This window comes from Zea mays, chromosome 1 (assembly GCF_902167145.1).
Source record: "Zea mays cultivar B73 chromosome 1, Zm-B73-REFERENCE-NAM-5.0, whole genome shotgun sequence".
Taxonomy (NCBI): domain Eukaryota; kingdom Viridiplantae; phylum Streptophyta; class Magnoliopsida; order Poales; family Poaceae; genus Zea; species Zea mays.
In genome coordinates this window covers 45,948,395-45,971,583 of record NC_050096.1, presented here as the reverse complement: position 1 = coordinate 45,971,583, position 23,189 = coordinate 45,948,395, and the positions used below count along the sequence as shown (strand labels likewise).

General features: G+C 44.6%; 3 protein-coding genes across 4 annotated transcripts; 1 reads left to right on the top strand and 2 right to left on the bottom strand.

Moving 5' to 3' along the window:
* Nucleotides 1–1,532: 1,532 nt before the first annotated feature.
* LOC100193269 (40S ribosomal protein S7) lies at nt 1,533–4,488 on the bottom strand. Its single transcript, NM_001138416.2, has 6 exons — nt 4,266–4,488; nt 4,045–4,144; nt 3,844–3,917; nt 3,619–3,742; nt 2,234–2,416; nt 1,533–2,024 (listed from the first exon to the last, which is right to left on the bottom strand). Exons 2-6 carry the CDS (start codon nt 4,117–4,119, stop codon nt 1,902–1,904), a joined length of 579 nt encoding a protein of 192 aa, NP_001131888.1. The 5' UTR covers nt 4,120–4,144; nt 4,266–4,488; the 3' UTR covers nt 1,533–1,901.
* A 45-nt stretch (nt 4,489–4,533) lies between these two features.
* LOC100283541 (uncharacterized) lies at nt 4,534–6,109 on the top strand. The gene is made up of 2 exons (NM_001156441.2): nt 4,534–5,038; nt 5,385–6,109. Exons 1-2 carry the CDS (start codon nt 4,952–4,954, stop codon nt 5,808–5,810), a joined length of 513 nt encoding a protein of 170 aa, NP_001149913.2. The 5' UTR covers nt 4,534–4,951; the 3' UTR covers nt 5,811–6,109.
* Nucleotides 6,110–8,038: 1,929 nt separating this feature from the next.
* Nucleotides 8,039–11,380, bottom strand: LOC100284957 (mitochondrial RNA-splicing protein MRS3). Of its 2 annotated transcripts, none has more exons than XM_008681155.4 (2): nt 10,357–11,380; nt 8,039–8,609 (listed from the first exon to the last, which is right to left on the bottom strand). In XM_008681155.4, the coding sequence occupies exons 1-2, from the start codon at nt 11,152–11,154 to the stop codon at nt 8,406–8,408; spliced, it is 1,002 nt and encodes a 333-aa protein (XP_008679377.1). In that variant the 5' UTR covers nt 11,155–11,380; the 3' UTR covers nt 8,039–8,405.
* Between the last annotated feature and the right edge of the window lie 11,809 nt (nt 11,381–23,189).

Genomic DNA, 23,189 nt, shown 5'->3' with positions numbered 1-23,189 from the left:
AGACTTGAAGAGAGACCTGGAACCATCTACAAACAACGGACAGGGGGAGAACGCTGCCACCACTGGATGTCTATCGAACGGCAAAGAAAATTTTTGACGACGTGGACGCACGGGGGAGGCGGATTCTTTGCTGCTTTAAAGAGAAGGAAATTATTTGAATCCCCATTTATACATAATTCTAGCTTTTCACCATTTAAATGCTCGTGCATTGCTACATTTTTCATTTATACTTGAGTATAGAGTATACTAGTCGGTTACTCGTGCGTTGCGACGGCTCACAACAATACTCATGTAAATTATCCACAAAAAAGATCTCAAGATTTTTTATTGGTTGTCTCACTCTTCGCATAGTATTTTTTATGAACGCACGGGTACCATAGGCAACAAATCAGAGACCCCAATCCCTCGCCTCCCCCACTTCCAAGGTTTCGTAGAGCAGGAGGGGAAGAGAAGAGGCGGGCATACCTGTTCGTTGCCGGAGAAGGACACGACGAAGACCTGGGCATCTGGATGCGACATAGGTACTATACCGCTAGATATACAGGGAGAGAGCATGCAAGCGGAGAAAGAAGCCCAGCCGGACCAATACGGGGCGAAGGCAGGGAAGACGAACGGGACGTTCGACGATGGCGAAAACGATGGTGCGCACATGATGTGAAACGTTCTCGTGGACATGCAATGACCACTACACGAGTCGGTGTCGAGGCTCGTGTCGGACGAATACGGGGAGGAGACGCCTGCTGCTACGCCCTCTGTCGAGGATGAGGTGGCGCGGAGGTGGAGGCATGAGGGGAGAGAGAAAAGAAGTAGAATGACGAGCCCTCTATCGAGAATGAGGTGGCGCGGAGGTGGAGGCGTGAGGGGAGAGAGAAAAGAAGTAGAATGACGAACGAGGTGGTAGCAACTGGTTAGATAGCTTCGACCAGTGTCTTCCACCCTTCTTCCATCAGGGTGTGGGTTCAAACCCCACCTCTTGCACCATTTTTTAAGATACCTCACCTGCTGCACCGCTTTTTAATATTTGAGTTGATTTGAAATAAATGTATAGACTTTTTTGTAAATTGATGACACAGGGCGACCATTGAAACTAGTGCTTTAAGTATAGTAGAGAAAGGCATGTGTGTTCTTTTGACTAACACTAGGTGGGTGTGTATGTGAGTTTGGAGCCAACAATTGTGGTTCAAATCTCTATATATGCATAGTTTTATCTTTTTTACCATTTAAAAATGGGGGGGGGCGAAGAGAGGTAAACTGAAGGCAAGTAGTGACACATGACAACACGAAACCGTGGAAATTAATGCTTTACATATAGAGAAATACATCTAGAAACATCTAAAATAATATATGAATTTTACCTTAAAGCAAATGTTGGCGACTAGGGAGTGGGCACATTGCCACGGTGATGGAGCCGGAAGCAAGGATGGGTCATAACGAGGAAGGATTGATAGGTGAGAGGACATTGGTTGAGGGGCCGCCATGATGAATGTCATTGTTGTCGCTCTGGGAAGAGCATGCACAATAGCGGGATGGAGGGACATCGACTCTTCTTAAGAGATTTTATTGAAACATACTGTATTATATGACATAGCAAGAAAAAAAACAGTTAGAACTACGACAACTGTTGATTTCACTCCTTCAGGCTATGCCAAATAAAATAAACAGTTTAACAGACTGACAAGCCGCGAACAAAGCAAGAAATTAAATAACTCAGCAACGTTATCAGGGCAAAGGTTTAATTTAAATGCTCAAAACTTAACATTGTTCACGTCCACTGCCACTTCCCCGTACCAAATTGCTAGGCAACTTTAGCATCAAAACTATGTTTTTGAAGTACATAGGGAGACCCAACATAACATTCAGAATCAACGAAATAGAGTGGAGATATCCAGAGGGCATCATATTTATGCATTTTCGGTCATAGGGTACTCAAAGACCACATCTTTCCCACACAGCCTGCGGTAGACCGCAGTGCAGGTCTCCAGCTTGTATTCAGTGTTGTTCCTCTCCTTTGGGTCCAAGAAAATCTGAATGGCATTACAAGAGAAGGTTAAGTAACTTGCTGCTATATGTTAGCCAACAAACCATAAATGTATAAAGAAATTCTAGGTAACTAATGCCAAGGCAAAATTTTAGATGTTTTTATACAAGTGAATACAGTTGTCAGTAGAGATGCCCTTCAGTTCCTCAGTAGGACATGTAGACTATCTGAAGAAAGGAAGACGGAAGCATCTACCTTGATAATCTTGGAACCATCCAGACGGTATCTGACACGCTTCCCCACAATCTCAGCTGGGTAGACAACATCCTCCAAGATGCCATCGTGAACAGCAGTCAGAGTCCTGGTGCGAGGGCGCAGAACAGCTGAACCCTTCTTGGGTGGCCTCACAATCCTCCTTGTAGCAACAATTACCACATCCTGTGCCAGGTAAAATGCATGATAAGCATTCTTGCAAACTTGACTCTAATATTGTAGACCAAACAAGACCGTTCAGCTAAAAATTTCTAAACATATGCTAGGGTACAAAAATCACCATAAGGACCAGACTCATAACAAGGTGCATATTATGACAAAAGACATATCTATATCACACAGACACTAAGCACTAACAAAACAAAAAGAAGAAGCATATGTAGTACAAGTAGGCATGCCTAACAATAACATGTATGAAAACTACGATTGGTAAAGTGGGGTCAGAAGCTTCTGCACAGTTCGAGTAAAAATCCAAAAAGATGGGTATTGACAATCAACGTGACATGTTCATGACAACCAATTTTACGCTAGAGTCAGAGGCGGATCCAGAGGGGGGCAAAGTGGGCCATGGCCCCCCCTCAATTTTGTACACCCTTTTATACCTAATAATTATTTAGTATTAAGTGTGGAAAAAATTAAAAATTTAGATAGTATAAAGTCTTGTTCTAAATCTCTAAAACTAATAGCTAGTTGCTAAAATTAGCCGAGAGGTTTAGAATGGATCAACTAATTGTTAGCTATACTCCTCAAATAAGTATTAATTGTTAGATGTCCCAACCCAGCTAAAACTAGTTAACAGTTAGCTCTAGAGGTTTAGAACATAGCCTAAAACAACCATGTTATGAGTTAGCTCTAGAGGTTTAGAACATAGCCTAAAACAACCATGTTATGAGCCTGCTCGTCGAATCCTCTCGGTTCAGTCCTTGCATCTACCAGTCTGATTCTAATCTTCCCGACACCACCTAAATCAGTCTGCTCGCTGCCCTGTTTACGCCGCCGACCCATTCCCGATGCGCCGCCACCCGACTTCGCCCCTTCCTAGCGCCTCCGTCACTTGTCCTATTTTTCTCGTGACATCGATCCGCTCGACAAGCTAGATCTCGCTCATCGCAACAATATAACTTATCCCCTGCGGTTGGTGGACTTGGCGAACTAGAAAATCATAGCTCCCATGTGATCCTTTTGGCCCCCCTGAATTTTCGTCTTGCGTCCGCCACTGGCTAGAGTAATAGAAGTTGAATAAATCTATGTAATCTCATGGCCATTAAATGCATTACCCCGTTCATGTTTATGTAGTAGCTACAATTAGCATATATAAACCTAAACCATGAACAGCAGTAGAAAAAAATAAAAAACGAGAAATTCACCTTGCCGCTGAATTTCTTCTCCAGCTCCCTGACGAGTCTGACATGGATCTTCCTGAAGGCCTTGCGCAGGCGGTATGGGACGTGGATGACAACAGCCTTCCTGCTCCCGGTAACATCCATCTGGCTGCAAAGTCACAACAAACATACTCACCAAATGTCACAACCATGCACCACATGCTACTATCTCAACAGGCGATAGAATATAGAAAGAAACGTTACGCATACATAGCATTGTTGATGTACAGGTCCTTGAGGTCGCTCTTGAGCTCCTGGTTCCCGTTCTCCAGATCAAAGAAAGCCTGCAGGTACAACAAGCCAAAAACACATCACAACCCCGACTCTTTGGCAACCACAAACAAACAGAGCAGCAGTTCAAGGAAAATAAACGCAGTAAAAGGAGAGGAGGTGGGTTGGCGCTCTGCTCACCTGGGCAACGGAGTCCTCGAACTCGGAGGGCTCAAGGCCCTTCTCCTTCTGGATCTTCTTCCTCGCGGTGTACATCTTGCCTTCCCTTCGCCGCCGGACCCTGCGGCCAAGGAGGAGATTCGATAAGCAGAGCACGGATCAGCAACCAGCGCAAGGGGAGATGATAACCATAGAACGCGAGGGCAGATCGATGGTGGAGTCGGAGGAGGGTAGTTGGATACCTGAGCTGGAGGAGAGAGTGAGGAAAACGAAGTGGAGGCGCCGGCGCTAGGGTTTCGAGGAGGTGTGGTTGTCTGCACGGGTGGGAGCTCTTATATGCTTCGTTAAAACCCTAGCCCCGGAGAGTGGGCTGACCAGGCTAGGTGGGATTCCAGAACGTGATACGGGCCGAGTATTTGAGAAGCCTATTTTGTGGCCCGACTTGATAGGTGTGTTAGACTTGTGCATCTAAGGCCCAACTGTATCACGGAAAGGCCTTTCGTGCTTCATGGCGGAGGTTTCTGGAAGACAAGAGCAAGAGACGAGACGTGAGCCGTGTGTGAGTACGTGACCATCGTCAGCTGCCGGTTTTTCCATACGCGCAACAGTGTGCCGACTGCCGACGACGACCAACCAAACCATGCGAAGAGGAAAGAGCCGTCGCTTTCGCTACGCTCGACAGTGGAGGACACATCTTCCTCGCCGCTTCTGGCTTTGATCCGGTCGCATCCAACGCACGACCTGTTGAACCAGGGCGCGCCCTCCCAGGGTTCCTTTCTTCTCCGTCTCCGCGTAGGCGTAGCGAAGAAGCTAACCTAGAATCAAAGAGATCGCACGCAAGAGGGAGCACCGGAGCAGCGAGCCAGCGACAGCAGCAGAGAGATCGCCGGGGCCGCTCGCCTGTCTGGAGAGAGAAAGGAAACAAGAGATGGACGAGATCATGAACAAGGTGGGCGCTTACTGGCTGGGGCAGAGGGCCAACAAGGAGATCTCCTCGGCAGGCGACGACCTCGATGTCCGTGAGACAAAAGCATCCCATCCCGGCCTGCTCTTTCTTGCACCTCACGATTCGTTCGGTTTCTTTTCGTTCTAGCATCGTCCAGCTCTCACACGCAGCCTATTTGTCCCTGCGCCCTCTGATGAATAGACCAGCTCAAAGTTAGAACAGGCATGGATGGATCGGTTTGTGATTTTAATAGTTAGAGCAGCCATGAATGAACAACTCCGGTCTCTGTCATCTGTTTATCATGGCAGGTTTTAATTAAAGCTGAGATACATATGAGAGATTTTCAGAGGGGAAAAGGGTCGTCTCTTCTTTGCTGATTGCGCCGCTGATGTTTCCTAACTCTAACTGCATGCAGTCGCTCTCTACCAGCGTCGGGGATGGAGCGAAATGGCTGGTGAACAAGCTGAAGGGCAAGATGCAGAAGCCGCTGGCGGACCTGCTCAAGGAGCACAACCTCCCCGTGGGCCTGTTCCCGCGCGAGGCGACCAACTACGAGTTCGTGCCAGAGACGCGGCGCCTGACGGTGTACATCCCGTCCCCCTGCGAGGTCGGCTACCGCGACGGCTCCGAGCTGCGGTTCGACGCCACGGTGTCTGGCACGCTGGGCGAGGGCCGCCTCACGGAGGTGGAAGGGATCAAGACCAAGGTGCTCGTCTGGGCCAGGGTCACCGCCGTCAAGGCCGACGCCGCCAAGGTCCACTTCACCGCTGGGATCAAGAGGTCGCGCAGCCGGGACGCCTACGAGGTCGTCAGGGGCGGCATCACCGTCGACGAGTTCTAGCTTAGTTTTGCTTTCGCGGCTCACATGGATGGACAGGCTTCGTCTTGCTCGCTGCACGCTGAGAAGGACAGATTGTTGCTTTCAGTTGCAGGAATAAATTCTACACCCATTAGCTATGTGGGAGATCTGCGTGCACCGTATATCGTGTGTTTTGGGTTTTGCTGTGAGAATCTAACACTTGAAGGATTCAGAAGGTGTGCTCGTTGCTTATGATATATGTTGTTCACTTGTTTTTAATATCTTCGGGTATTAGAAAACAAGACAATATAATGAGATTAAGGTCCACCTTCGTCCTTAAACCCATCCTTATTTTAAAAGAAGGTCAAATAAGAGATGAAGGTGTGAAAAGGTAATGAAGGGAATGCAACATATAAAAGCATGTTATACAATCTTACATTCATCACTCATTCTTGATCTTTTTTATCTGTTGGGACTTGTTCTCAAATGCTATAAATTAAGAACAAGACAACATAAAATGTTAAATATCAAAGTCTTTCGTCCTTCGAAGCATTATTTCCCTTCGGATATAATGAACTTCGGACGAAGGTTATGAAGGTCACACCTTCATAATCATAATAAAAGATGAGAGAGATTTATACACAAAACACGGAAAATAACATGATTACTTTAAACATTATTATTAATTCCTTTTATTATATTACTTGTATAAACAACGACAAATTACAAATGTACCTTCGGCTTGAAGGAAAGTAAGGGTACAAGCGTGATGCTAAAGCGAATGCACAGTCAGCGTGAACAGTACGGGAGTACTGTTCATCTATTTATAGGCACGAGACGCAGCCCGTGTAAAATTACATTAATGCCTTTTACATTTATCAATAATTCTATAGTAATTCTTCGAGGTCTAATTTGACTTTTCATTTTTAAGTCGATTCCCTTTTTCTGATGTCATGCCGAAGCTTTTCTGCATATAGCTTTGTGATCGTCTCATCCCTCGTCATGATCGTCTTCCATCCCAGTCAAGCTTCGTCTTGACCATGCTCTTGTATACCCGTAACCTGATTCCGAAGATGCCTGCTCGCATACTTGAAAAACATTGTCAAATTATGTTTTTGAGGGGCCCCCAACATTATCATTCAAGCAGGAATTACATTATTACCTTCGACTTTACGAGGCTTACATGATGAAGAAAGGGTCTCGACTTGAAGGCCACGATTAACCGTCTTTCCTTTGATCTTCCAAAAAAAATGCCTTAATATATGCATTGTAGCCATGAAGTATAATTTTGATGAAATTACCTTTCACACCATTAAGGCTATACGTTTCGAGCTACATGACATGTCATGAATAAAACGTCATTTCCTTATATCATTTTTGTGGGCAAGCTCGAAGGACTGCGTCTTCGTCACATTTCATCTTTTGCTCCTTCACGACAATATCCTGAAGCTTCTCTGTCTTTAGCTGATTTATCCAAAGGTGCTTCAGTCAAGAATACCTACAATGCTTAAAGATGCACCATGAAACAATCGGTCTTGATGTTTTGTTGACCTTCGGAAGAAGAATACCCTAGTAATATATGTCTTGTGTCAGACTTTATCTATAAAATGTCCCGAGCAGAGCTCGATGCTCGATGTAGCTGAACCAACATGTCAGATTTTAAACTGAAGAATGTGTGAAATTACACACCATAAACGAGTTCTTAAATGCACTAGAACTAATAGTTTATTGATAAAAAATACTAATGAAATTAGCCAACTAATAATAGCTAGCTAACTATTACTATATTGTTTGGATATCATCAATTAATTTTAATAGTTGACTATTAGATATAGTGTATTTAAACATGGCAAACTACTGCTCCATATATACACGGTGGACTGGAATCCCAAGATGCATGCTGACGGACTTGCTTAAGATTCATTTTGGAAGGCAGGAATTTTAGAGAAATGGTACAGAAATTTGACATAAATCAATTTATTTTTATAGAAAAAATTAGAAAATGCAAAGCAGCTCTACGAAAAAAAATGCACACACCACTGGTGCTTCTATGCTTTTTATATAATCAGTAGTAGTACAAGTTAGTGGAACGAAAACCTCTGCCGCAGATCCTCCTTTGGATCAATCACTTCCTATGGGGATAGGACGAACTTAGGGAAGGAAATTAGATCGCTTATCCCTGGATCCCATGGGGAACGGACGTATACAAATTACTCAGTTATTGTTTATTCCAATTTCCAACCACAGAAGGGAACATTTCTCCAACCACGTTGCAACGAAACCAAAGCCTTTGAATTATATAAAAAAATCTGGCACAGAGCAGGAGGCCATACAACAGTACAGATAAGCTTGCTGACTGATCAAACTGGAAAAAGAAATATTCTAGTGTTATTTCCTCACCCCGAGGCTGGGAAAAATAAATACATCGAATTATCTGAAAAGGAACACAGTGGCACAGACAGATCTTCGTTAGACAGATCTCAGTCAACCGCTGGCAGCTCTTGGGCACAAGGATCACCAACAAACGCATCCTGGAGCTGCGTCTTCTCATTCAGCTGAGCGAGTATGCTTCCGTATAGAAAGAAGTACATTGACTTCAAGAAAAAAATACATGGGTCTAAAAGTAATGCCCCCAGACTATTTCCGCCTTTCCTCATTGAACCTTTGGAAAAATGACTTTGAGGCCTCGTATGTAGACCAACATATTGCAGCTGCAGGTGCATGGAACAGCATTCTTGGCTTCCATCCCCTCATGAGCCCAGAATACCCATCTCGCTTTATGATTGTTCTAAACACGTCTCCTATTGAGCTGCTTGAGAAGCGTTCACAGCCGCACACACCCTGATCAGCAAAATGAGTGTTACTATCTTCATGAAACTGAAAGCAGGTCGATAGCATTTACATTCAAGGAGATTAAAAAAATAAACCTTGTACAAACCATCCACTGTAAAACTCAAAAAACAAACAGAACGGTGGTGACACGATCAAAGGCTTCAAGGGAACCACTGGGATCTTTTCATATTGATTTGCACCCAAACTGAGAAAGTTTTTATGGTTCCCTTCATGGTGCATTTGCACTTGATAGCTTCCCATAGAATAGGAAACACTAATTCTAGTATACAATATTCAAGCAAGGTCACCATGCTGGTCTACATGTTACAGGAAAAGCCTTCCCAGGTGGTTTTCATGTTCCTTTCAAGTGTATACAACTATACATTTGTTTCCTTTTTCTTATATCATGTTTAAGCTGGAGGAACCAATGTAGACCTTTCATGTGTATCCATTTGTTTCCTTTTTCTTATATCATGTTTAAGCTGGCGGAATCGATGTTGATCATGGAAACTCGCAAAAGAGAAACACAAAGTCAAGGACAACATGTGGTATTTAGCAAGAATGTTTAGCTTAAACATAGCCAGACAATCATAACATTTATATTCTTCAGACACGTACTGCAGATGATATGACAACCAAACAACATATTTCACCAGGGCACAAACAAACAAAGGAGTAGACTAGACAGAGAACGCAACGCAATCAGTGGAAACTGCAATCACATTAAGTACAAACTCTATATGTGATAGAAAGGTTAGTCAAACATACTTCAAGGCCCGAAGTTTAAACTACAAAGTGGTTGATGTGTTTAGTTAGTGATTTATAGGATTTTTCAATATGATTTTCAGCAAAAAAATTGCAGGCCGCTATTGGCATGTGATATATCATCTCTATATCGTCAAACAATTATGCCTACTGCTTTGACATTGATTTCTCTTAATTCTTATAAGTTATAACCAAAAACTGACAAAACATGAAACTAGTCCGCTTAGTTCTTATAAGGGACAGTTAGCGTGCGACGGGTCGTACGCTTGTGAAGCAAACCCCTCCTGCCACCGCCTGGCACCACCACCCACCATCCACCTCGCCCTCGCTAAGCCATCGGCTCCGTCGGCAAGTTGCCTCCCCCGCCCCTGCGCTCCAACTGCTGCCTCCACCACCACAGACCGCCCGCCACTCCACCATCCACCGTCGGGCCAGCCTACTGCCAGGGATCTAGGGTTCAGGAGAGGCAGCAAACCCTAACTCCAGCGATAGCCGGCGTCAGCACAGGGAGCGTGGTCGTGGGAGTGCACGAGGCATCACTGGTTAGATTTTGTGTTCTTATAATCAAAATTGGCAAAACATGAAACTAGTCCTCTTAATTCCTAGTATAAATAAGAACCCCCCTCCCCAAAAAACTATGTTTTTCCTGTGAAATTCCTGCATTCCAAATAGGTTCTCAGAATTACATCTCACTGTGCAGAACTAAAAAGATTTTCTACTATGTCACTAGGCTTCCACAGTAGTGCCACCGGGCATCCTTAGAGCAGTAGTCACCACTAGCAGATCAAAGGAACACAAAAGGCAACTAACTTCATTGCACAATTGTTTCCAATAATCTTGGAGATTAATAGGATAACTAGATCCTATCAAAGATCCCTCGTTTTTGGTGGGTAAGCCATCAGAAATCACTCAAATCAGCTCTAATATTGTTACAAAGAATTAAAAACCAGAACTTTAGTCAGATCGCAAATCAAGTACACTAGATCTTCACCTGGCACTGTAGCTGCGTCTTCACAACATCGAGGGGAGTGGTGACCGCAGCGGCAAGTGCCCCTGCTGCGGCCCCAGCAGTGGCGTGTACGGCAAGGGACTCCTCCTCGGCGGCCATGTCCCCGAGCATCCGCTTGGCCGCCTCGTAGGTGGCAAAGTGGACGGCCGTGTAGGGTGCGTTCATGACCACGGTTGTCCGGTAGGAAACGAAGAAGGCGCTAGGCCCCTCGTCGCGCAGCACGGTGCGGATGCAGTGCCCTACGCCCGTGTAGGGGCTGCTGGTGAGCTGCAGCCGCTGCTTGACGGTGTCCATAGGCGTCAAGACCGCGTCGCTGGCTACGGTCGCGACGACCCCGGAGGCAGCGTGCGCGGCGGGGTTGTTGGGGCCGAGACGGTCGGTGAGGGCCGACTTGGCGAACTCGTAGACGGAGAAGTAGACGGCGTGGGCGGGGCCCGCACCGAACGCCATGGCGGGGAGTCCCCGGTAGAGGGCGAGGGCGCCGCCCTCGCCGGCCACGGCGTTACGCAAGGCCGCCCTCAGAGATAGCGTCGGGCGGCAGGGCGGCGTGCTGGCCTGCATGTGGGTCTTGAGGGTATCGACGGGGAACATCGCCGTGTGCTCGACGACGCCGGCGACGGAGCCGGCGAGCATGTACTGCCAGAAGCGGAGGCCATCGTGGGTGGCGTCGGGGACGGTGGGGGTGCTGAGCACCGGATTGGGAGGGTGGCCCTGCGGGGTCGTCGGCTCCTCAGTTGCGGCGGGCAGGAGGCGGTCAGGGGTGCGGAAATCCGCAGCCATGGAGGACGGCTGCGGCAGGGCTAGGGTTTTGAGCAGGGGGCACGGGGCGAGGCGATTTGATGGAGTCACGGGGCGCACGAGGAGGAGATGCAAATGGAGAGGAGAGATTTGATGGGAAGGAGGATGTCGCCATTCAGGAGGAGGGGACGGGGAGGAAGAGGAGCTGGTGGTCAAACCGAACTCGCTGCATCCTTCTGGCCTCCTTTCGCAGTTTCTTCCCCGAGTTTTTCTCGTTTCGAGCAATCCGGTTTTCCGGCTTCCTAGCAGCTACGTCCTGGGGCCATTGGATTTATTTTTCCATATTTCTTAATTTGATTTGCTGTGTATAAGCCCAATTTGGACTTTAATTATTCAAAAAATACTAAATATTATCTGGTTTGTAAGAGCAACTCCAAAAGAACGTGTAAATTAACCCTAAAACAGATATTAGTCAATAATAGTGATTTTTCCTACTCCAACAGCTCCCTCATTCTTCCTCCAAAAAAATTAGCGTCCCGCGTCCACAGCCTCCTCTCCCTCATATTTTGGTGTGTTCCATCCCTCCCCAATCCACTCCTCTACGTATCAGATCATCCACGGCCTCCGACGACTGTACAGATTGCGCCACATGTCACATTTAAATGAACTGTTGGAGTATCCATCATAATTCACTCTTAAATTTTTTTAGCCTGCTCTTAATAATCAATTTTTAGGGTAAAATGTTTAACATCCTTTTGGAGTTGCTCTAAGGAGGACAAAGTTGGCTTCTGTTTCTGCTGCAGAGAAGTCATGGTCTATAAAAATAGCAATGGGTATCCGCTGGTTAAAACCAGTGTATTTTTACTATATTAGGATATAGGTTTGAGCTAATTTTTATATACTAATAGGTTTGTTAATGGGTTCAAATATAAACCCAACATATACTTGGACATGTGTCTATTCTTCCGCTAGTCATAACCACAAATCTATGAGTTGCATCTCTAGTGGTGTAATTCTATTTTGTAAAAGGTTTCTTATTTGTCTGTGTTATATTGTTGCGTATTTGGAGGGAAAAAAGAAAAGAAGAAGTTCATTTGTTAGTGCCATTCGTACGTGTGTGATACGGCTTTGCGATTGGAAGAAAGGGCGAGGAGAAAGGCAAGTCCAACACGAGGATTGCAGATCAACAGCACCAAATTTGCAGGGATCCACGTACCATCGACTTCACGATCAGAGATCGTATGATCTGTCAGATATATGAATATATAGGTTGTGACGGTGGACTGTTATCAAATATCAACTTGCTAATGCCGCATTGATATATGAGACTCATTGTCATTGGATGTTCCTCCAAGAAGAAGGGAGAAAAAATATGCTACCATACTGCCAACAGCTAAAAAAATTAGGCATGCAGTGGCGGGCCAGTGGTTGGCAAGAATAGAAAAGACGCCAGGAGCAATCAACTGTAGAGTCTAAGGTTTCGGCCCCATTTGGAACAAAGCTAAAGTAGAGAAATTTTGGAGGATTAGAATCATATAGGAAATTTTCCTATGTATCACTTTGGAACAAAGGATTTAGCTCCTACAAATCCTATAAAAGCTTCTTTGGATTGCAGGATTGGTAAAATATAGGGATAGGGAAAATGTAGGATTAGAGGTTCATGACACTTGTAATTTCATAGTAAAATTTCTAAGAGGTTGGACTTTATGTTAGATATCCTCTAAAATCTCACTACAATGGTCAATTCCTTAGGAATTTCATAAAAATTCTAGGAACTCAATCCTTTGTTCGAAAGGACCACATAGGAAAAATTTCTATATGATTCTAATCACTCAAAATTCCTTCATTTTTCCTTTGTTCCAAAGGATGCCTAAAATTCCTATAGGATGGCTCATTCTAATAAGATTTTGGAGGATTTCTAACAAGAGGTCCAACCTCTTGGAAACTTTCCTTTATGTATACCTCTCCCATCTAATTTCTGTGTTCTTTCTATGTTGCATCCAAACGCTTTATCTAGAAGTTTTTCTGTATTTTAAATTCTTGTATGATTGTAATTGTCATCAACTCCATTCATACGTTTTTCCTATTCATGTATTTTACCAATCCTGCATTCTAATGGAGGTCTTCAAGATGTTTTTTTTTCCTAGAAGATGGCTAATACATGCATATATACTCAAAAAAGAGAAAAATATAGATCAGTGATCATGGAATAGGGAGGAAGAGAAGAAGGCTCATTTAATAGCCCGACTCTTCCACATAAAAGCCTTTCTCTCGCATCTCTTCCATGCCTAGTTTCTTTTTCTTTCCCACATCTCACTCGCATTTTCCTCGGCGCCAATTGTCATCAGTTCCTTTCCCTCCCCCATAACTTAGTCTATGCTCGTCATCGGTTCCTCTCTCTCTCTCTTGTATCTCTCCCTCTCTCGGTCAATGCTCACTGTGGCTGGTTCCTCTCCCTCTCACATCTCTCTCTCTCTCTCTCTCTCTCTCTCTCTCTCTCTCTCTCTCTAGGCCAATCGTCGCTCGCATAAGGGTTTCACCGCTATTTGTGTATGATTCAAAGGCACCAAACAACTCAATGACAAGTGGTTTCTCATCATCGTTTTAGGTCGGTTACTCTTCAACACTAAGGATGTGTAAGACCCTAAAAGTGATTCTGTGTACCCGGTAACTCAGTTCTAGGCTCGAGGGATACATGATTGTCATCAGTGGATGGATTCAATTTTTTACAAAATAATTTATTAAAGTAGGAAGATTACATAAAGGATCCTCAAGTTCTTTATGTTAAAGAACATAAGGCTCAAGGGCTATACCTAATGAACGTGTTTTGCAAGAAAGTGTATATCGTTTCAAGAAAGGTTTAAAGAGCATTTCATCACTTCTCTCATGAAGAGTACTCAGATCGTGCTTGATTCAACTCAATGATAACCTAAAGATTAAAAAAGACTTCAAAGTTCAAACATAAAGATTCTAGCTAAAATTAGCTAGAGACATCTAGCTAATAGTCTAGCAACTATTAGTTGCACGCTCAATTATCTATTAATTCATTAGCTGTTTCAACCGCTGAAATCAGTTAATAGCCAGCTATTTATTAACTAACTGAATTCACTAACACTTTTTTAGTCAACTAGTTATTACCTTTAGTGCATTCAAATGCTTAGTCAATAGAAAAAAAAGTCCAAAACACTTTCTCTAAATTTGTTACGCCCAAAATAGATCCAAGCCGGTTTGGAAACAAATCGGTCCAGATAAGTACAGGGAAACCGGAACTAGTTTCGTCGAGGCCTGGCAAAGGGCTGGCCAAGCAGCAGCAGTGAAGCTAGCCAGCCGGTTTGAGGGCAGTAGAACTGGCCTGCCCGGTTTAGTCGAGGCAGGCATTTTCTCCTTTTTTTCCTAATATTTTCCAACACCTCATTGATGCTAGAATGCTAGAAGTCTTGAGTCTTATCTTCTCTTGCCCACTGAAAGGGAATTAGGCTTTCACTTATTTCCTAATTAATTTTGGTGGTTGAATTGCACAACACAAATAATTGGACTAACTAGTTTGCTCTAGATTATATGTTCTACAGGTGCCAAAGGTTCATCTACAACTATACTAAAATCGACTGTCCGGAATACCGTAGATTATTCCGGACAGGAGAAGCTTTTTGGAAAAACAGGCCAATCACGGACCGTCCGGGCCCTTGCGGCGGACCGTCCGCGACACGAGGATGACACTCGGACAGAACCAATGCAAAAATCCAAGTCTGCACTATGGACCGTCCGGAGGAAAAGAGCGGACCGTCTGAGACCTCGCGCGGACCGTCCGGCCTCTAGCGCGGACCGTCCGGTAGGCAAGAAACCGAAAAACCCGAAGGTGACGGGTTCAGAGAAATGAATTATAGCGGCCTCGCGGACCGTCCGGGCCAGGCGGGCGGACCGTCCGCGACTGGCTTTATCTGACATCTGTCGACGCATTAAATGCTATATAGCCGTTGATATAGCCGTTACTGCTGACCGTTGCGTTTTCAGCCGTTGATCTACAGGCGCGGACCGTCCGGGCCAGGCAGGCGGACCGTCCGCGGTCGACAGAATGGAGTAACGGCTAGGAAGTGGTTGGTGGCTATAAATACAACCCCAACCACCTCCATTCAAGTAATCCAAGCATTCCAACCTTCAACATTCAATACAAGAGCTAGCAATCCATTCCAAGACACATTCAAAGCCTCCTTCTCTCCAAGTTTCACAATTGAGAAAAGAGATCATTAGTGATTAGTGGCTTGAGAGAGAAAGTGATCCGTGTGTTATTTGTCGCTCTTATCGCTTGACTTTTGCAATCGTGCTTTCTTTCAATCTTTCTTGCGATCAAAACTCACTTGTAATTGAGGCAAGAGACACCAATCTTGTGGTGGTCCTTGTAGGAACTTTGTGTTCCAAGTGATTGAGAAAAGAAAGCTCACTCGGTCCGAGGGACCGTTTGAGAGAGGGTAAGGGTTGAAAGAGACCCGGCCTTTGTGGCCTCCTCAACGGGGAGTAGGTTTGAGAGAACCGAACCTCGGTAAAACAAATCCGCGTGTCTCACTTGATTATTCGCTTGCGATTTGTTTTGCACCCTCTCTGGTAGAGTCTATTATACTTCTAACGCTAACCCGGCTTGTAGTTGTGATCATTTTTGAGAATTTCAGTTTTGCCCTATTCACCCCCCTCTAGGCGACTTTCAATTGGTATCAGAGCCCGGTGCTTCATTAGAGCCTAACCGCTCGAAGTGATGTCGGGATATCACGCCAAGAGGGAAATGGAGACCGGCGACAAGCCCACTACAAGCCAAGGGAGCACTTCATCGGAAGAGTCCCGCACCAAGAGGAAGGAGAAGAAGGACTCCTCCAAACGGAAGGAGAAAACATCCTCTTCCTCACATCACAAAGAGAAGAAGGAAAAATCTTCTTCTCACAAGTCGCATCGGAAAGGCGACAAGCACAAGAGGATGAGAAAAGTGGTCTACTACGAGACCGACACTTCATCAACATCGACCTCCGACTCCGATGCGCCCTCCGTAACTTCTAAACGCCAAGAGCGTAAGAAGTTTAGTAAGATTCCCTTACACTATCCTCGTACATCTAGACATACTCCATTACTTTCCGTTCCATTAGGCAAACCGCCAACCTTTGACGGTGAAGATTATGCTAGGTGGAGTGATTTAATGAAATTTCATCTAACCTCACTCCACAAAAGTATATGGAATGTTGTTGAGTTTGGAGCGCAGGTACCATCCGTAGGGGATGAAGACTATGATACGGACGAAGTGGCCCAAATCGAGCACTTCAACTCCCAAGCCACAACCATACTCTTGGCCTCTCTAAATAGAGAGGAATACAACAAGGTGCAAGGATTGAAGAATGCAAAGGAAATTTGGGACCTCCTCAAGACCGCGCACGAGGGTGATGAACTAACAAAGATCACCAAGCGGGAAACGATCGAGGGGGAGCTCGGTCGCTTTCGACTTCGCCAAGGGGAAGAGCCACAAGACATGTACAACCGGCTCAAGACTTTGGTGAACCAAGTGCGCAACCTCGGGAGCAAGAAATGGGATAACCACGAGGTGGTTAAGGTTATTCTTAGATCACTCATTTTCCTTAACCCCACTCAAGTTCAATTAATTCGTGGTAATCCTAGATATACTCAAATGAACCCCGAGGAAGTTATCGGGAATTTTGTGAGCTTTGAATGTATGATCAAGGGCTCCAAGAAGATCAACGAGCTTGATGAACCCTCCACGTCCGAAGCACAACCGGTGGCATTTAAGGCGACGGAGGAGAAGAAGGAGGAGTCTACACCAAGTAGACAACCAATTGACGCCTCCAAGCTCGACAATGAGGAGATGGCTTTAATCATCAAAAGCTTTCGCCAAATCCTCAAGCAACGGAAGGGGAAGGATTACAAATCCCGTTCCAAGAAAGTGTGCTACAAATGTGGTAAGCCCGGTCATTTCATTGCAAAATGTCCTATATCTGGTGACAGTGACAGGGGCGATGACAAGAAGGGAAAGAGGAGAGAAAAGAAGAAGTACTACAAGAAGAAGGGAGGCGATGCCCATGTTTGCCGGGAGTGGGACTCCGACGAGAGCTCCACCGAGTCCTCCTCCGACGAGGACGCCGCCAACATCGCCGTCACCAAGGGACTCCTCTTCCCCAACGTCGGCCACAAGTGCCTCATGGCAAAGGACGACAAAAGGAAGAAGGTTAAATCTAAATCCTCCACTAGATATGAGTCCTCTAGTGATGATAATGCTAGTGGTGAGGAAAATAATTTGCGTACCCTTTTTGCCGACCTAAACATGCAACAAAAAGAAAAATTAAATGAATTGATTAGTGCTATTCATGAGAAGGATGATCTCTTGGACTCTCAAGAGGACTTCCTTATTAAGGAGAACAAAAAGCATGTTAAGGTCAAAAATGCTTATGCTCTACAAGTTGAAAAATGTGAAAAATTGTCTAGTGAGCTAAGCACTTGCCATGAGACTATTGATAACCTTAGAAATGAAAATGCTAGTTTAATTGCTAAGGTTAATTCTCATGTTTGTGATGTTTCAATTCCCAATCTTAGAAATGATAATGATGATTTGCTTGCTAAGATTGAAGAATTACACATCTCTCTTGCTAGCCTTAGGATTGAAAATGAAAAATTAATTGCTAAGGCTAAAGATTTTGATGTTTGCAATACTACCATTTCCGACCTTAGAACCAAGAATGATATGTTGCATGCTAAGGTTGTTGAATTAAAATCTTGCAAACCCTCTACATTCACCGTTGAGCACACTTCTATTTGTACTAGATGTAGAGATGTTGATATCAATGCTATTCATGATCACATGGCTTTAATTAAACAACAAAATGATCATATAGCAATATTAGATGCTAAAATTGCCGAGCATAACTTAGAAAATGAAAAGTTTAAATTTGCTAGAAGTATGCTCTATAATGGGAGACGCCCTGGCATCAAGGATGGCATTGGCTTCCAAAGGGGAGACAATGTCAAACTTAATGCCCCTCCTAAAAACTTGTCTAACTTTGTTAAGGGCAAGGCTCCCATGCCTCAGGATAACGAGGGTTACATTTTGTACCCTGCCGGTTATCCCGAGAGCAAAATTAAGAAAGTTCATTCTAGGAAGTCTCACTCTGGCCCTAACCATGCTTTTATGTATAAGGGTGAGACATCTAGCTCTAGGCAACCAACCCGTGCTAAGTTGCCTAGTAAGAAAACTTCTAATGCATCAAATGATCATGACATTTCATTTAAGACTTTTGATGCATCTTATGTGCTTACTAACAAATCCGACAAGGTAGTTGCCAAGTTTGTTGGGGGCAAACACAAGGGCTCCGAGACTTGTGTTTGGGTACCCAAAGTTCTTGTGTCTAATGCCAAAGGACCCAAAACCATTTGGGTACCTAAAGTCAAGAACTAAACTTGTTTTGTAGGTTTATGCATCCGGGGGCTCAAGTTGGATCATCGACAGCGGGTGCACAAACCACATGACAGGGGAGAAGAAAATGTTCTCCTCCTATGAGAAAAACCAAGATCCCCAACGAGCAATCACATTCGGGGATGGAAATCAAGGTTTGGTCAAAGGATTGGGTAAAATTGCTATATCACCTGACCATTCTATTTCCAGTGTTTTTCTTGTAGACTCTTTGGATTACAATTTGCTTTCTGTATCTCAATTATGCAAAATGGGCTACAACTGTCTTTTCACTGATGTATGTGTCACTGTCTTTAGAAGAAGTGATGATTCAATAGCATTTAAGGGTATGTTAGAGGGTCAGCTATACTTAGTAGATTTTGAAAGAGCTGAACTCGACACATGCTTAATTGCTAAGACTAACATGGGTTGGCTCTGGCACCGCCGACTAGCCCATGTTGGGATGAAGAGTCTTCACAAGCTTCTAAAGGGAGAACACATGTTAGGATTAACAAATGTTCATTTTGAGAAAGACAGGATTTGTAGCGCATGCCAGGCAGGAAAGCAAGTTGGAGCCCATCATCCGCATAAGAACATAATGACGACCGACAGGCCACTGGAGCTCCTACACATGGATCTATTCGGCCCGATCGCTTACATAAGCATCGGCGGGAGTAAGTACTGTCTAGTTATTGTGGATGATTATTCTCGCTTCACTTGGGTGTTCTTTTTGCAGGAAAAATCTCAGACCCAAGAAACCTTAAAAGGATTCTTGAGACGGGCTCAAAATGAGTTCGCCCTAAGGATCAAGAAAATAAGAAGCGACAACGGAACGGAGTTCAAGAACTCACAAATTGAAGGCTTCCTTGAGGAGGAGGGCATCAAGCATGAGTTCTCTTCTCCCTACACGCCACAACAAAATGGTGTAGTGGAGAGGAAGAATCGAACTCTATTGGACATGGCAAGGACCATGCTTGATGAGTACAAGACTTCGGATCGGTTTTGGGCCGAGGCGGTCAACACCGCCTGCTACGCCATCAACCGGTTATATCTTCACCAAATCCTCAAGAAGACATCGTATGAACTCCTAACCGGTAAAAAGCCCAACATTTCATATTTTAGAGTCTTTGGTAGCAAATGCTTCATTCTTGTTAAAAGAGGTAGAAAATCTAAATTTGCTCCTAAGACTGTAGAAGGCTTTTTACTAGGATATGATTCAAACACAAGGGCATATAGAGTCTTTAACAAGTCCACTGGACAAGTTGAAGTTTCTTGTGACGTTGTGTTTGATGAGACTAACGGCTCTCAAGTAGAGCAAGTTGATCTTGATGAGATAGGTATTGAAGAGGCTCCATGTATCGCGCTAAGGAACATGTCCATTGGGGATGTGTGTCCCAAGGAATCCGAAGAGTCTCCAAATGCACAAGATCAACCATCCTCCTCCACGCAAGCATCTCCGCCAACTCAAAATGAGGATGAAGCTCAAATTGATGAAGTAGAAGATCAATCAAATGAGCCACCTCAAGATGACGGCATAGATCAAGGGGGGATGCAAATGATCAAGACAAGGAGGATGAAGAACAAAGGCCGCCACACCCAAGAGTCCACCAAGCAATTCAACGAGATCACCCCGTCGACACCATCCTCGGCGACATTCATAAGGGGGTAACCACTAGATCTCGTGTTGCACATTTTTGTGAACATTACTCGTTTGTTTCCTCTATTGAACCACACAGGGTAGAGGAAGCACTGCAAGATTCGGATTGGGTGGTGGCGATGCAAGAGGAGCTCAACAACTTCACTAGGAATGAGGTATGGCATTTAGTTCCACGTCCTAATCAAAATGTTGTAGGAACCAAATGGGTTTTCCGCAACAAGCAAGATGAGCATGGTGTGGTGACAAGGAACAAAGCTCGACTTGTGGCCAAAGGATACTCTCAAGTCGAAGGTTTGGATTTCGGTGAAACCTATGCACCCGTAGCTAGGCTTGAATCAATTCGTATATTATTGGCCTATGCTACTTACCATGGCTTTAAGCTTTATCAAATGGACGTGAAAAGTGCCTTCCTCAATGGACCAATCAAGGAAGAGGTCTATGTTGAGCAACCTCCCGGCTTTGAAGACAGTGAGTACCCTAACCATGTCTATAAGCTCTCTAAGGCGCTTTATGGGCTCAAGCAAGCCCCAAGAGCATGGTATGAATGCCTTAGAGATTTCCTTATTGCTAATGGCTTCAAAGTCGGAAAGGCCGATCCTACACTCTTTACTAAAACACTTGAAAATGATTTGTTTGTATGCCAAATCTATGTTGATGATATTATATTTGGGTCTACTAACGAATCTACATGTGAAGAGTTTAGTAGGATCATGACACAGAAGTTCGAGATGTCTATGATGGGGGAGTTGAAGTACTTCTTGGGATTTCAAGTGAAGCAACTCCAAGAGGGCACCTTCATTAGCCAAACGAAGTATACTCAAGACATTCTAAACAAGTTTGGGATGAAGGATGCCAAGCCCATCAAGACACCCATGGGAACTAATGGGCATCTCGACCTCGACACGGGAGGTAAGTCCGTGGATCAAAAGGTATACCAGTCGATGATAGGTTCCTTACTCTATTTATGTGCATCTCGACCGGATATTATGCTTTCCGTATGCATGTGTGCAAGATTCCAAGCCGACCCTAAGGAAGCTCACCTTACGGCCGTAAAACGAATCTTGAGATATTTGGCTTATACTCCTAAGTTTGGGCTTTGGTATCCTAGGGGATCCACTTTTGATTTGATTGGTTATTCGGATGCCGATTGGGCGGGGTGCAAAATCAATAGGAAGAGCACATCGGGGACTTGCCAGTTCTTGGGAAGATCCTTGGTGTCTTGGGCTTCAAAGAAGCAAAATTCGGTCGCTCTTTCCACCGCCGAAGCCGAGTACATTGCCGCAGGTCATTGTTGCGCGCAATTGCTTTGGATGAGGCAAACCCTGCGGGACTACGGTTACAAATTAACCAAAGTCCCTTTGCTATGTGATAATGAGAGTGCAATCAAGATGGCAGATAATCCCGTCGAGCATAGCCGCACTAAACACATAGCCATTCGGTATCACTTTTTAAGGGATCACCAACAAAAGGGAGATATCGAGATTTCTTACATTAACACTAAAGATCAATTAGCCGATATCTTTACCAAGCCTCTTGATGAACAAACTTTTAACAAACTTAGGCATGAGCTCAATATTCTTGATTCGCGTAATTTCTTTTGCTAATTTGCACACATCGCTCTTTTATATACCTTTGATCATGTCTCTTTCATATGCTATGACTAATATGTTTTTCAAGTCTATCTCAAACCAAGTCATAGGTGTATTGAAAGGGAATTGGAGTCTTCGGCGAAGACAAGGGCTTCCACTCCGTAACTCATCCTTCGCCATCGCTCCATGTCACTCTCCATCTTTGGGGGAGAGAACAAAAGGACTTCGTCTTTGGTATAATCTTAACTCATTTATTTTTGACCAAAGGGGAAGAGAGTACTTCAAGGGCTCTAATGATTCCGTTTTTGGCGATTCATGCCAAAGGGGGAGAAAGTATGAGCCCAAAGCAAAAGGACCGCACCACCACCACAAATTTCAAAAACTTATTTTTTCCAAGAGTGGGAGAAAGTAGTATTTCAAAAATGATATATCAAAACCCTCTTGAACTCTAAGAGGAGGATCTCATTTAGGGGGAGTTTTGTTTAGTCAAAGGAAAAACATTTGAAACAGGGGGAGAGAATTTCAAATCTTGAAAAATGCTTCTCAAAATCTTATTCATTTACCTTTGACTATTTGCAAAAGGACTTTGAAAAAGATCTACAAAAGAATTTGCAAAAGCAAAACATGTGGTGCAAGCGTGGTCCAAAATGTTAAAAATAAAGAAACAATCCATGCATACTTTATAAGTATTTATATTGGCTCAATTCCAAGCAACCTTTGCACTGACATTATGCAAACTAGTTCAATTATGCACTTCTGTACTTGCTTTGGTTTGTGTTGGCATCAATCACCAAAAAGGGGGAGATTGAAAGGGAATTAGGCTTTCACTTATTTCCTAATTGATTTTGGTGGTTGAATTGCACAACACAAATAATTGGACTAACTAGTTTGCTCTAGATTATATGTTCTACAGGTGCCAAAGGTTCATCTACAACTATACTAAAATCGACTGTCCGGAATACCGTAGATTATTCCGGACAGGAGAAGCTTTTTGGAAAAACAGGCCAATCGCGGACCGTCCGGGCCCTTGCGGCGGACCGTCCGCGACACGAGGATGACACTCGGACAGAACCAATGCAAAAATCCAAGTCTGCACTATGGACCGTCCGGAGGAAAAGAGCGGACCGTCTAAGACCTCGCGCGGACCGTCCGGCCTCTAGCGCGGACCGTCCGGTAGGCAAGAAACCGAAAAACCCGAAGGTGACGGGTTCAGAGAAATGAATTATAGCGGCCTCGCGGACCGTCCGGGCCAGGCGGGCGGACCGTCCGCGACTGGCTTTATCTGACATCTGTCGACGCATTAAATGCTATATAGCCGTTGATATAGCCGTTACTGCTGACCGTTGCGTTTTCAGCCGTTGATCTACAGGCGCGGACCGTCCGGGCCAGGCGGGCG